Source organism: Cinclus cinclus, chromosome 6, assembly GCF_963662255.1.
Source record: "Cinclus cinclus chromosome 6, bCinCin1.1, whole genome shotgun sequence".
NCBI lineage: Eukaryota > Metazoa > Chordata > Aves > Passeriformes > Cinclidae > Cinclus > Cinclus cinclus.
This window is the reverse complement of record NC_085051.1, coordinates 27,522,080-27,537,276: the sequence shown is the minus strand read 5'-3', so window position 1 is coordinate 27,537,276 and position 15,197 is coordinate 27,522,080. Positions and strand designations below refer to the sequence as shown.

The window sequence follows — 15,197 nt, the reverse complement described above, 5'->3', positions numbered from 1 at the left end:
AGAAGAAGGAAGGCATTAAGGAATAGATTGTAAAAAAAACCACCAAACCACTGTGCAACAAATATTGGATTCCTCACTCATACTAGACTCTTGTACCCTCCTTCAGCGTTGACACTGGGCTCTAGTATAATTTTTCTGTTCAGACAATGCCTTGCTTCATCTGCAGTCCAACTGTAAGATGCCAAACAGCAGGGCTGCATTCAAAGGGAATATGTATCAAAACAAAGCATTCAAGATGTTGTTTCTTAGAAAGGCTCAGCTTTTGATGATGCTACAAGACTACTTTCTGGTGAGGGATAAGACCTTCAGAATTTAGCCCAGTGAAATTTTAAAATAACTGAAGGGAAGAGAATCACCAAATATATCAAGAGACACAACAAGGGTGAAATACCTTTGTCGGAGATTTTTGAGTTATGCTTTTGTTTGTAACTATCTGAAACAGAGAAAGAAATAGAGGGTGAAACTTACATGGGGGAAAAGAAGACAAAAGGCAGAGAAGCCAGAAAAGGGGAAAGAGAAAGAAAATATAAGAGATGATTTATTAAAGGGCAAAGGAAGGTGGAGTCTTGCCGAGAACTTAATTTTATTTCCTTCATGCAAAAACACCAAGAGCATCAGCAGCAGGTGGCAAACATGCAAGTCAGAGAGCAGTAGAATATTTTGCTGGAATATATGAAGCCCTGAGTGCACTGAACTGGTAGGACCAGGCTGGAAGCAGAATAAGCTGTGTGGTTGCTACTTACTGTCACAAACATAGGGTTTGTCATGGTCATCCTGGGAGGCAGCATCATTCCGTCTCCTGCCACCTCCAGATCCCCGAGCCTGCAAGGACAAGAGGAATGTTAGCATTATTTCATCACCCCTCAGGTCTCCTTGTGCCCCACACCCTCCTATAAAAGATGTGCAGTATAAACTAAACAAATCCTCAGCTTCCATAGAGGTTTCTCAAAGCGGTCTTGACCCTTCATCTCCTAAGTTGTGCACTATGTTAATGGACCTTACAATGCAATGGAGATCCTCTCCACAGACAGCTCAAACTGTTCATCCATAGCAGTAGGTCACTGCCAGCACATATTCAGTCGAGTATCATCACACATTCATTTCTGAAGATGTTCAAATACCTTGCTGAACTGAATATGAAGGAATGAATAGATGAACAGGTGTTGAAGGATATATACAAATATTAAATCAGCCAGAAAACAGGCCCCAAATAAAAGAGAGGTCAAATTATTTTCTTCCGTGTTTTCAAAGGGGCATTGTTTGGGTTGTTATGTTTTGTTTTCTAGCTGAAAATCAGCGTTTTGAAATTGCCTTCTGGGACAAAGGTACCATGGTTAATTATAAAATGGAGCTTTGGCCAGTTAGTGGAAAAGATTAGATAATATGGCTACCTACAATAACAGAAATTACCCAGAAAGTTCTCTCTTCAGTTCTGTGTTACTAAAATGGACCCAACTGGCAGCTATAGAAACTGAAAAACTTTGTTTCTCCACAGCACTGACTGCTCTCTTGAGCTCCAGGGGCAAAAGTGGAATTCAGCATCAAAACTACTTGGTCCTGACCCTTTTCAGCTGAGATGTCTGCAAGGGAACAGCTCATATCTGTGCGATGCTGGAGTTGTGATGTGGAACTGGGAACTGAGTCAAGGCCTTCAATTCTTTCATGTTCACTAATGTACAGTCTGCAAATGACAATAATTTTGGACTTGATCTTTGAGGAAGTGATCACAGGTGGATGGCTAAATAGTCCTTTATTAATTCTGCTACTCTATTCCTTGAAAAAATATGACAGAACTGCTTCTGCTGCTGATCCTCTTATTAAACTGTTCATATTTCTCACACTAGACAAGGCCACCTGACTCAAATCCTGCAAGCCTTTGTATGTGAAAATAAGAAGGGGATAGAGCTTTGTTAGGTAAAGCTGAAGGTGTAGAAATCCTGAGAATATTTGCACCCAGACATAAAGGACATAGAAACTCCATCCCTCTTCTATAAGCTAAGAACAGGACTAGCACTATTAGAATTGTGTTCCATTGGATAGCTAAAGAGAAATAATAAGGAACAGTTTTATACTGGCCTGACAAAGTCTGTCAAGACAGGGATTTATTAAAACTTCACATGTTATTTCCCTGGGATTGCACAGGCCTAACTCTTAACACAGTCCCAAAGGAAAGACATGGATTTGCAGCTATCTGGATGGGGTAAATACTATTATGTATGACAAGGATAACTTTGCCTTCTACAAAGACCTCTGTGCAGTCCAGCACACATGTGCAGAGCAAGATTTGTAAGGGTGAACTGAAAAGCAGTTTCACCCTAGAAATGGCCTCAGCAACAATTGTTTGGTGGAAGCTTCTTTACTGACTGTATCACATAAAATCATCTTACTAGTCTGCACTATTTTCTCTCTGACTGCCAGCTCTTTAAACCCCCTCTGGGCAAGGAAATCAATCCCAGGCTAGTTCTTTTCTTCCCTTGCTGCTAAATGTGCTGCAAGCTGAATTTCAGTCCACAGCAGCTCCTCCACAACCCTCAACTCATCAGGGAGTCTTCACATAGACAGACAAGTGATTGGCCCTTATAAATACTTCTGCTGGTACCTGGATTAGGATCTAATTTCCCTATTTTACCAGTTGTATTGGCTTTTCAGGGCTATGAAAAAGATGTAAAGTCTTATATTTGTCACTAGTCAGTAGCTCTGACTCTATTCACACACTGGGAACATACCTGTTGAGTAAGAACATAACTAATTTTACATAGATACGTTTCAGAATATGATACTAATTTAAGGGTTGTTGCTCACAATTTTGCTAGTCTTACAGCCAGCTGTTTCCTTTCAAACTGTTCTCTGCAGAAATGCAAGGGCACAGTATTCATGGCATGACTACATGTCAGATACACTTTTTCATGCAATGAACACAGAGGGGGACATTTTTCAAGTTAATGACTTTCAATGGGACTTGGGTTCCTAAATGTGCTTGGTGTCTTTGAAATTGTCCCATAGGATATCCAGCTGATGAGCAGATAATCTGTACAGGTGCATCTGCATACATCTCATATCTCCCAGCAAACTACCCTGCCCAGCTCCCACCATGTTGCCCCTGTCCAGCAAAGACACTAAAAATCTCCTCCTGTAGATCTACCTCTTCAGCCTTCAGTGTCCTTCCTATGCCTCTGTGATTTCAGGGCTAGCCCTGAGGAGAAAGGAAACCAAGCAGCTGCCCCAGAGGCACTAAACTGACTGCCCCACGCTTGCTGTCTGTGCTCCAGACTGTTGAATTCAGTCATCCACGGCTGCCTTTATTCTCCTGACAGGATGCAGCAAAGACTACAAAACTTGACATGTGAGGCCTGGAGCCATGGCCCAGAAGCCTTGGAGCAGCCAGAGAGAGTAGCCAAAAAGACAGATGGAGAGTCCAGGATTAAAAATAAAATCATGCTGTAGGGAAAGAAAGGGGCATGTGCAATTTGGGAAGTCCAGAGCAGTAATTCCTTTGCATAAATCCTGCATTTATGCTCTTAGTCCTTCTCACTCCTCTGAAACCCCAAAGGTCACGCTCCACAGGATCTTGTTTCCTATGCACGTTCTTCCCCTCTTCTGCCCTCTAAAAATACCCTGACCAAATCCTTCCCAGAAACAAAGAACTGCCCAGGTTTCATGTCCCCTAATTTTAAATCCTTAGCCTCAATTCCCTCTACTGGGTCATACTAGAAAAGGGCTGCCTTTAGAAAACTGGCAAAGCACTTGTGACCAGATGCAATTCAGGCTTACCTGTTTTCAACAGCTAGATAACCTGGTCCTAATTTTGAAATCTTAATTTCCACCACATTTTGCTTTGGTTATTGATGCCATCAAAGTGAAACTAAAAAATGCTTGAAGTATTTGACATTATTTGGACTTCTCTCTTTTTTTTTTTTGCACTGAAAGAAGCTAGGGCACTAGCAGAGCAAGAGTTAGTTGCAAGAAAAAAGCAAGCAATCCTGCTGCTCCTGTACTTAATATGGGGCAAGTTCTAGGGCAGAAAATAAAACATAAATGCATGCTTCAAAATGAATGTGACATCTAGTACCCTCCAACTCCTTTCCTTACAGTAACAGAGAAAAAAAAATCTGCAACATTTTCCTGAACAGGGAAGCAAAATCTTGCACATAACACTAACTTCAGGACTTTGTACAGGTCTGGGACATATGAATACACCAAATCCCCTTCTCCTGAGCAGTATATCTCTTCTATCTATTCACTCCCTTTCACTCACCCTAACCAGCATGTGCAATTTATGTGAGAGCAACTTATTAGAAAAGAGTTGTTAGCCTGGAATATTAGTTGATTGCTACAGTCAAGCTTATGCACATGTATTGATTCTATCTCCTGGTTTTGGTTACTGGTTCATACAAATTTTCTGAAACTTACATTTTTCTGGAAAATTTTTTTCCAGGTGGGTGTCTTTGGCTAAGAAAGAAAGAAAGAAAGAAACTGGTTCAGGTGATTTTGAGAATAAGGAAGGTGAAATATATACTTATCCAATTATTAAACTGCTTTGATCTTATATTAAAGGACTTAAGCTCCAAAATAAAGAGGAGCAGAAAACTGAAACAACACAACAACCAAAGAAGAAACCAAAAGAGAGGGTCTGATGCATAAGTACATTGCAAGTATTCAATGTGGTTTCATGTCTCTTATTCAAAACGATTATATTCTGCTCATTTGGCCTAAAACGTGGCCCTTCTTGCTTGACTTCTATAAACACATCAAAAGGTACTTCTAGAGCTCCTGTGCCCCTGCAGCATCCACTAGAGCCAAAGAGAGATGAAAATCCTCAAAACTTCTGAGACTTGTGTTCACGTTTATTTAGATGCCTAGCTTACGGGCCCACAATTAAAAATGTTGATTCCAAGTTTAAAATATTGGCCTCATTACTTAACTGGTACCCTGATGAATTGTGAAGACACAAGGGTAAGAGAAGGGACACAGAGTCCCCTAAGGATAAAATATTGCCCTTTTCAAGCAAATGGAAGATTTGCCATGGGCTCAAGAGAGCCAGCATCAGCCACAAAATGCTACCCTGGAGAAAGCTGCAAGACTTATTGACACAGTTTAAGTTACTTTTATTAGTATTTTTTTGGCTGTCATGACTGAATTTGCTGCTTTTCTGTAATAAGTAAATGGCTTTTTAAGGAGCATTGTAATAGCAGGATGTAATCATAGTTATTACAGTTTACATTACAATTGTAAATACGATACTAAAATAAATTTCCCCAAAATTTTTACTCTCAAGATCATTATTTTATTTCACAGACATTCACAAAAATAAACTGAAAAAATATTAAAAATCTATTACATGTGACTGAAAATTACCTATAGTGTTATCACTATCATATATTCATGGATAAACACTTTGTACACATAATACACAAAAGAAATGTACACTAGACACCAGAGGTTTGCTTCCTTAATTTCCAATAAACTTTCCACTTACCCGTCCTCTAGGCCTGTTCTTTCGTTTTGGAATATCTTCTTCCAAGTCTTCTTCCTCATTCACTTCATCTGCATTTTCATCATTCTCTAAAACTCTCTGTGGTTGAACAATAAACAGGAAAGGTTAGAAGAAAAAAGGAGAACACATGCAACCAACTACTGCTCTTTACCACAGTGACTGTGGGTTATTACAGTTGACATATACCCAAATCAGATCCCAATACTCCTGTTTCTCTCTACTAAAGCAAAATTTGCTGTCTTTTCCACCCTAGGATCTCCAGGCAATTCCTACTAAAAAAATACTACTGATATCAGTCAACTATGATAAAAAGGTTCCTAAGAAAAAATACTGGCATCACTGAGCACCAATACTCCAAGACAACATAAAGAGTAGTACGCATAACTGCAGGCCCTGTCTGGGAATTTGTTTGCCTGGTTTTTTATTTTCATTTGTTGCAATTTAAATTGTTTTGTTTTCTTCTAATGTTGAGAGTGCACTTTTGGAATACAAAAGCAGTGGTTTTCTTCTTAGTAGCTCACAGTCTTCTTTCTTTAGTTAAAAATAGAGAAAATTCTTCCATGTATTCCAGAATGGATCTAGAAAGCCATGTTTTTCAGGGCTTGCACTACAGGTACAACTACAATCTGGAAGCAGGAAGTTTGTTGCATGAGAATGCTGAGGAATTACAGGTCTTGTTGAAGTTAACAGCACCAACAGCAATAATGTATTCAACAAATTATTTATTCAAAACAATATTTCATCAGCTCAGGTAACTTTGAGATGCCTGGGTCAGGCAATTTCAACTTTTTAACTTGATCTTTTGAAATGTGACCCTATACAAAACCAAACACAGGCTGGCTGTCCTGCATGAAAACGTGGACAAGTCAGACATCACATGGAAAAAGGCCAGACAAATCATCACAACACTAATGTGGGAAGAAGTCCCATTGAAACTCCCTCAACCCTTGCCATGACTGCTAGCAATACAGAAATTGGCCCCAGCCACTCCTGCCATTTATGGTGCTGTGTTATTTTGCAAGGAATCACTAACTAACCTTAATCTGGAATCACTAACTTACTTTTGCCATCCCGTCATTCATTTAAATTACAGCCATAATGCAGATTCAAATAATGACATTAAACTGATAGGAATGTTCTTCAGTCTTATGTATTTGTCCCTTCTCTCTAATTTTTACTTAAAAGCCATTTGAGAGCCAGCAGAGGGGGAACAGAAGCAAATCAGTTTCTTTTCACATACCTCAGCACCAAATTCTGAATTTGTGGGAAAGAATACAACAGAAACTTCATATATCAAAAAGTCTGTATCTAGAAGACCCGTTGCAAAAGTTTATTCGTATTTTATCAACTCGATTTCTTAGACTAATTCTGGTCAGTGCACTATAAACAAGTTGTAGCACATGACAAGGATCAAGTATTCATTTAATTTTTTCTTCTTCTATTTTTGAATATCAGGAGGCTATTAATGAGCTCTGACCATCATGAAATACCACTTCACATAATACTGGATGTACTAAATATTAGAGGGTGTAAAAGTTAAACAGGTTCCATTTCTGCATACATAAAATGTTTCTTCAAAACTCATATGACTGCATACATTAATTGACTTAATCTTGGGATGCAAGTGCTTGAAAAATGTTGTACATGAGAAGACTGTGAGAAATGTAAGAATGCATATAAGAAAATAAGCAAACTTATTGATATGAGTTTGTAATTTTACATTGCTTCATATCTTAAAGTATCTCAAAAAGCCCCCAACAAAACAGGGCAACCACATTGTATGTGTGAGTGAAAAAAGCTAATTTACAATAACAATACTACACAAGAGTTAATAGAAATATTACAAACTACTTTCTTCCTTTAAAATTGAAGAATCAATTTAGGAAAGAGATAATATGTAACCAAGTATGAATTTGGTGACACTGCCAGAGTAATTACTTTAATCCTTGATAGAAGGGGCATAACCTTTCTGCTGCATGGTCAGAAGGTTACTCTAACTCTTTTCCATCAAACAATGGAGAGGCACATTCAATACCAATTTACTGTAGGACAAAATTGTCTGTCCTGTTACATACCAGCTGTACAGCAGGTCCCAATACCTGCATCTGTTTAGCAGGGGGAACCCTTACATGTTTTAGCAGAGTAACTTTTCCTATTATGTCTTTCTAAAATGGTTTCCCAGCCCTATGTACATTGGTGCAGCCAAGCATCAAGTTGTCTTCTCCTGACAGATACTGTGAATGTGGGAGGGTGGCAAGTGGCTGGGACTGAGGTGGGAATTACAATTATGTCTATTCCACCTGCTCACTGTCACCACCATTGAACCTGGGCTGTTTAGAGTTACAGCACAGACAAGTATGAAAAGGAACAAAAGAGAGATTTGCATTCTCTTATTCGTCATACCAATAAAGGCACTGATTGTGATTTTGATCTGGTACAGTCTAGCTGCCAGGTGCCAAAATACACACTGAAAGCTGCCTACTAGTGAAAGCTTTGGCAATCATTGTTCTACACACTGATTCCAGATAAGATGTGCTTGCATAAAATAAAACAGCAAGATATGCCTTTTGCATCTATTCTGATGAAACTAGCATCCAGGTGACAGGTTACAGACACAGCAGTTTAGCTGAATATCTGTTCTGGTTTTTTGCACTCCCTCCCTGCTCTGCAATGCCTGGATTTATGTCAGTTCCACCTTCTCTGAGGTCTCTTTCCTCAGACTGCTGCTGGGGATAATTTGGGAGCTCAGATCACACAGCAACATCCAAAGGCACTTGTCCATTTCATAAGGATGCTGCACCATGACTTCTTGTGACCTTGGAAGCAGGTAAAAACAAACCTTTAGTAAGAGTTCTCAGCTTAATAGACCCAGATATACTACTGAAGAAGCAAACACAGAACAGGGCTCATGCCAAGCTTTTCCCTGTTGTGAGGAGTGACCAGAGTCAGACACGTAACACTCATAGAGTTATGGTGAATGCTCCACTTTATTATACAAGCTGTTGTCTTTTATAAAGTTCTGACATACGTGCATCCACTCATGCACCTAATACTAATATTTATTGGCTACAAGTAACTGTTCATGCCCTGCGACTACCCTACTAATTGGTTACAGCATTTTATGTTTATGTTCTATTTTCTTGCTCTTGTGATTAGCACATCCTGGCTTGCTTTCTCACTCTTGCCACCTGTTTATCTCCTATTCTCAGTCCAAGGTCAGCATGCCTTTGCTAGCACTAAAATAGCCCAATTTATCCCAACACTGCAAAGCAAGCTCTCTGTGGCCTCACTGGCCCAAAACTCCTCCACATTTCCCCAATCCATGAGCATGGCATGCTTCCTCTTTGATTGGTGCTCTTTTACCTGTGCAACTGGAAATGGGAGACGTGATTGTTGTGTCCTTGGCTGTGTACAATTTCTAACAAATAGAGCAGTAGGATTGAACTCCAGGTAATACAGATTTGCTGTTTATATTTTTCTGTTTCATTTGGCATGGAACTGACCCCTCAAATTTTTACTACTTTTAGGTATAGACCAGTCTTTCAAACCAGGACACAACATTTTGTATCTCATGCAAAATTATGAATTTTGACACACTGCTACCAACTCTCACTAAAAGTCCCTAGAAATACTCATGACACAATGGTGTTCTAGCATCACCAAAGATATGCTATTGTGGGAGAAGCTCACTTTCCTAGTGATTTAAGATGTTTTGAAAGTGACATGGACTTACACAAGAATGCTTTACATTAGCTGAATTCCTTCCATAAAAGACCTACAATTGTGTTTCGGCTGTTAATTGTTGAAGGATGAAATGGAATTTTCAAACCAAAATGCATGTGAAGAGGCAATATTTCTCACACTACATGACAAATAATAATTGACATATTTAAGATTACATTTTTTAAAGTTGTTTTTCTTGTATACCTCCAGAAGGCTACCTACTCTTAAAAACAAACAAAAAAAAAATAAAATAGGCAAGGCAATGACATGTTTTAGTCTATAGCAGCTGTGAATCCAAATTGAAATCCATGAAACTCACTTTAAATGTGAACCATTAAAATTCAGTTTATAGTTGGGATCTACCTCAGCTTCTCAGTTTTTTATGTAATTATCTCATAGTGCTGCAAAAAGAATTCCAACACAGGACCTGTGCAGAACACAGTCAAACAACAAAGATCTTGTGACAAGAGAAGCATGTGAGATACTGACATCATTTTGAGCATCACAGTGTAGCACAAAGGTTTGATAACATTTTGGCAGCAGAATGACACAACTATCAACAGATACACTGTTCTGTCATAGGACAAAAGACTGCTAGACTTAGAGACAAATTGTAAAATCCAGCCCTGATGTCAGGGCATGGAGCTCTCCTTTACCTGGATTTCTTGTATAGTGTCTTCCTCTTTAGTGTCTGTTTTTTTCTCTATTCCCTCTCCACGCAGCAAGGCTTCCAGAGTTGTACTTTCTGAGGTGAACCCATCTTTTTTCAGAGGCAGATCAACTTCTGAAAAACAAAACACACTCACTGTGTGTCTCGTCCAGAGAGCTAACAAGAAGAAGGACAGAGATGTCAAGCAGATGATGAACTTCCAAACTTGTTTCTGTCTTGAAGGGGAGCTCTTCAAGATCATTTAACCACTAAGAAGCTCCACATATGATTAATTTCTATCCTACTGTAAACCTGGCATCTTTTCATTTGCTGTGCTTGTTTACAGGAAAAAAGGCTGGATATATTTTATCAGGAGGAAATAAACAGGGGGGAAATCCTTCTCCTTTGTGTAAACTCCCTATGCCTCAAATAAAGAACAAAACCAGGACTTTTTAAGATACTGAAACAACAAATATGAAGAATATGATCTCCTGAAGAAGAAAAGTAGCTTAATGCAATTTATTATCTGGCACAGTTTCTATAGCACAGCTTCAATCTTCATTCTCCTATACCAAGGCATGCCCCACATGTGGGAAAAACAGAAAGCTTGTGTGGGGGGTCAATGCTGAGACCTTACACTGAAAAACAAAGAGACATGTCCTGAATTTTCCCATAATACTGACTAGATAAAAACCTCTGGTTGGCTCCACCTGGTGATACCAGCAAAGAAAGACTGTTGTGAGTGCAGAATCTTGCCCATAAAATGGGACAACACCCAGTCACTGCAGGAAGAGCCACAGGCTGGTTTGGGAACAGGCTGGGGACAGAGCTCCAAAGACGCTGTGGATTTATGAGGAAGTTTGATGCAACTTGCTGGAGAAGTGAAGAAACAGAGCTTTATTCCTCTTTCGAATGCTGCCACTAGGTTATGAGGCAGTGCAGCAGGCAGGCAAATACAGCATGTTAACTGTAGCAAGATGTAAAAACATACCTGAGCAATAATTCAGTTTTCCTTGTAGACCCTAGCCTCTACCCCACTCACACAGGGGCTCATTTAGAGCAATCCCCGCACATGTCTTTACCTGACACTACCAGGTATGGATTTCTCAAGTACTCTCCCTTCTAAAATGAATTCCTTTCTCTAGATTGGTATGCTTACAAGAATGATGCCTACAAATCAGCATCTGGTGTCCCTAATTCACAGTTCTGTCTACTTATGCTTTAGAACTGTGTTTTGTTCCCCGGTCTGCCCGAAGCTCCCTGCCTTTCTATCACCATGAGCTGTAAATTCTGCAGGGCAGAAATTAATGTTTTTAAAGTCCCAAATCACTCTTGCAAATCAAATAATGAATGAGCACTTCCACCTGGGACAGTAATGTATAATCTGTTTCTTGGGGGGAGTTGTGTCCCAGGAATATGTTTGTTCTATATATGAAAAACTTTAAGATAGCAAATGATTTAGCATCCTTGATCAGTACTTCCACAATGTACTTGCTCCAGTCTTCTGAAGTGAGAGAGGGTTGTTCAGCCAATAACCACAGAAAATCCAGCAAAAATTCCAGGAAAAGCTATTCTATTCATGGAGGGAAAGGCTGGGTACAAACCATGCAGAAAAACCAAACCACTGGGATTTTAAAGGAAACTCCCAGGACAACCCACACAATGGGATGGGGTCAACTGTGAATTGAACCCCCTTCTCATCACAAGGAGCTCTATTCAATCAGGCCTCTGTTTTCACCATTAAGCTCTGCATACCCACCCCATTATGGCCCCTTCCCCAACTTCTCCCTTGCTTGAGCTATAAAAAAGGAAAGTCCAAAGAGAATCACACAGATTGAATTTCCCTGTATGAACTCGTAGTACCTCCCTCTGGATCCAGACATTTCAATAGAAAGAAGGGATTTTCTGACTTGATTTATGTGCAAATCCCAATGCTTGAATCTGAAGTCACTCAGGAACCTCCATAATCATCTCTGGATGTGGGCTTGGCTTGGGTTCAAAGTCCTGTGCTTGGGTGCAAAAGGGCATTTGCTCTGTATTTAGAATCTTGAGGGACTGCAAACCCCAAGGGGTCATCACAAATTCAGCAAGCAAAGAAGCTTCAAGCAAGCTCAAGGGCATTGGAAACAAACATGTCTTCACTGTGACAAGCTATGCCTGTTTCTGGATACCAATATATTCAGCAAATTGAATGCATTAGGAAAGGAAATGAGCAAGGAAAGGCTGAGGGATAAGTAGAACATATATGAAGGTGGAACTACCTCCCCATTTGCTCCAGAGATACAAAAAACTAAGTTTGAAAAGAAGGAAAGGTAGGTTTTCGGGTCAAAACAGGCAGCTGTCTTTAATAGGCACGGTAGTTCTGTGTGGCACTGCTACTTCCCAACACCAACACTCCAGGAGGACTTTTCATCCAAAACTCTCAGAGCATTTTCTAATCACTAAATTTAACATCCTACTGACAAGGTGTTGTAAGGTAATATTTTTATTCACAGTTGATGGGCAGACTGAATCACCCACAAGTTAAGTTAGTGAGGTAGGAATCCAGTGAAAATAAAAGCAGTGTCTGCCTCCCGTTTTCCCACTAAACTGACTGCCATTCAACTCCTTCATTTTCTTCTCCACTGATAGCTTCTATGAACACACTTTAATTCTTAAATAGCTCTAGCAAGTGGGGAAAAGCAGACACTGTCTTATCTAGAATGTAATGTTTACAGCATAAAAACCTTCAGAGATCCAAAGACAACCCCTTGTAATGAGTTTGGTCTTTGTAATTAATTCAATCCCTCCTAGAAGATGGCTAATCTGTAAAGGGTACTATAATGAAGACAGGAAATTATGGTTCCAAACCAGTTTTTGAACCCCAGAGATGAAAGTCTTCTAAAATCGAAAAGACAGTTCAGTTGACTTACAGAAACAGTTAAACACTACTAGGGATCATTGAATTAATTTCACTAAATCCCTTATTTTCTCTTTCCTATTTAACTCTCCATGATTTTCTTTTACTCTTATGCCAGTACCCTAAAGAAAACTGAGGAGCCAACTCAAAACCCAAAATGTAGTTTTCATGTGAAAGATCAAGGCTTTCCCCAGACCATGGGAACTGCTATTTGGAAGTAAGGTGGGGTCTGTTCCATTCACTGTTCTGCTTATGAAGGTACCAGCCACTGCCTGAAGCTTCAAATAAGGCCAGAGGGAGATTCTTCTGGGCTTAAGAAATTAAGCTGTGACCCCATGCTTGCCTCTGCTTTGATATTGCTCATGCCACACTATGCAGTCACTTCACATGCTGCAGAAGAAGCTATGAATGTCTGTCATGAGAGAAATGCAAAAGAACTTACCTACCCTACCTAATACTGCATTTCATCCTGAGAGATAAATGCAGCAACCCTTCCAGTTATCCTAAATCTGGCTCTTCTGAAAATACACAGAATAGCCCAGTTCTTTCTGAATTTTGATACACTTTTATCTCAATGTTTTCCCACCTGATAGAGTTCAACAGTTAAACTATGGTTTGAAAGAAGGAGTGTTTCACTTTATCTATTGCCAGCCCCCTTATTCTTGCTGGGGAAAATGGAAGTTCTTGACCAAAATTTTTGTAATTTCTTTCAACTCCTCTCCTTTCAAGGATAAACAGTCACAGTCTTCCCTATTACTCGGCTGTGGGAAGTTTTCCATGTGGTCCTGACAAACTTTCTGAAAACCTCTGAACTTTCTCTTATTATACACCAGTCTTCCCAAGATGGACCAGTACTGCATCTGGCATTTTCAAATTAAAACCAGATGCCCCATTTAAACAAATGAATTACAATATTCTTTTGATTACTCCTCAGGCTGTGTCTTTCAATGCCCAAGTTACTTACTAAGCAGAAGCATTAGGAATCTTGGAACGGGGACAAGAACTGTCCATGAAGAACACATTCAAACACATAGGTAAAGCTAAAATGCCCATCCCTCTGCCCACTCTCCATGCACATCTCCCCAGAGTGCTCTGCATAGACCTTCCCAGCCATGATTGCTCTCAATAACTTCATAGTATGTGCAAATCTTTGTAGTCGACCAGGTATTCCCACTCTGCAGCTTGTTCATTACTGTATTATACAACACTGGAACAAGCACTAAATCTTGATGTACCAGCAGTAAGCCTTTATCTGCAATGAAAGTTCTTTCTTCCATTATCTTTTATTCCAAAAGTTTTGATCCAAGACAATTCTTAGTTTCTCTTTGGAGACATACCAAAGGTCTTTAGAAAGTTTAAGAACATTATCAACCCTTCTATCTATTAGTTTACATATCATATCATGCAAACAATTTTAAGAAAGTAGTGAGGTCTGCTTTTCCTTGGCAGGAAAAAATGTAGTTGGTTATAATCTCTTATATCATCACATCCCAGGTGCTTTACTGCTTATATGTAATTAATGTTTCAATCAATTTCTCAGATGGTCATGTAAAATTTAAGTGTCTTTAAATCTTTGAATCACATCCAAATTTTTTTAAAATATAGGTAATAGCATTTACTGCCCACTAATTGCTCTAAATTCTTTGTAACTTCCAGTTTGTATCACAAGCTCTTCTTCAAACATTACAATTTCAGAGAACATAATCTTTATTACAAGTAATAACTACCAGTAAAGCCACAATGAGTAAAAGCTTACTCTTTTATATGAAAATTTTAAGGAGGTTTGTAGATAAATTTCCATCTGATTAGTACTGCAAATACAACAGCACATGGTTAATGTAGCAGATACAAGAACTAGTTAGAACTCTACAAAATGGAAATGTCAAATCAATAAAAATCATCAAGAAAAATAAAATTTTATTTAAGAATTCTTCCTGCTTTAGTAAACCATTGTATTCTTGGTGTCACAGCTAAATATTGTGCACATATTATAATTCAAATATGTGTGTGTGCATATAATTAAAATTTATGTTTCTTAACTTGGCAGAGTCCCTTTCATAGTGATTAAATTAACATGGTTATTTCTGCTTACCAGCTCAGTGCAGCAACCTCTCTATTTATTAAGATCCTGAGATTGCAGTGGTAGAATCTGAACAAGCACCCATGCCAGTGTCATTCCTGTATCTGTTTTCTATTGAAATGCTGCCTCCCAAAAAAGCACATTTCCACAACTCCCACAAAATGGTGGGCTTTTGCAAGTTTTGATTTGCCAAAATAGCAAATTCCTGTCCTTAAATAAGCTACATTTGGTTTACAACGTATTGAGAGCTAAGCAACTTTTCAGTGTCTCTTTGAAACATAAATTTAAAACAATCATCCTTTTTTCTATACAGTGCAATGTATTTGTTTTACAATGGATCATTTCCATCTCC

General features: G+C 39.0%; 1 protein-coding gene across 3 annotated transcripts in view; it reads right to left on the bottom strand.

The window, feature by feature from the left end:
* The window catches only part of DPF3 (double PHD fingers 3), an 87,452-nt gene that overhangs the window by 48,682 nt on the left and 23,573 nt on the right, over nt 1-15,197 (bottom strand). For 2 of the 3 annotated variants that reach the window (XM_062494153.1, XM_062494155.1), the window contains exons 3-5: nt 9,874-10,001; nt 5,477-5,572; nt 744-822 (exon numbers count right to left, since the gene is read on the bottom strand). In XM_062494153.1, the coding sequence (XP_062350137.1) occupies nt 744-822; nt 5,477-5,572; nt 9,874-10,001 (303 nt within the window). Of the gene's footprint in view, nt 1-743; nt 823-5,476; nt 5,573-7,459; nt 7,467-9,856; nt 10,002-15,197 lie in introns of all 3 variants that reach the window. The other variant, XM_062494154.1, reaches the window with a different exon arrangement.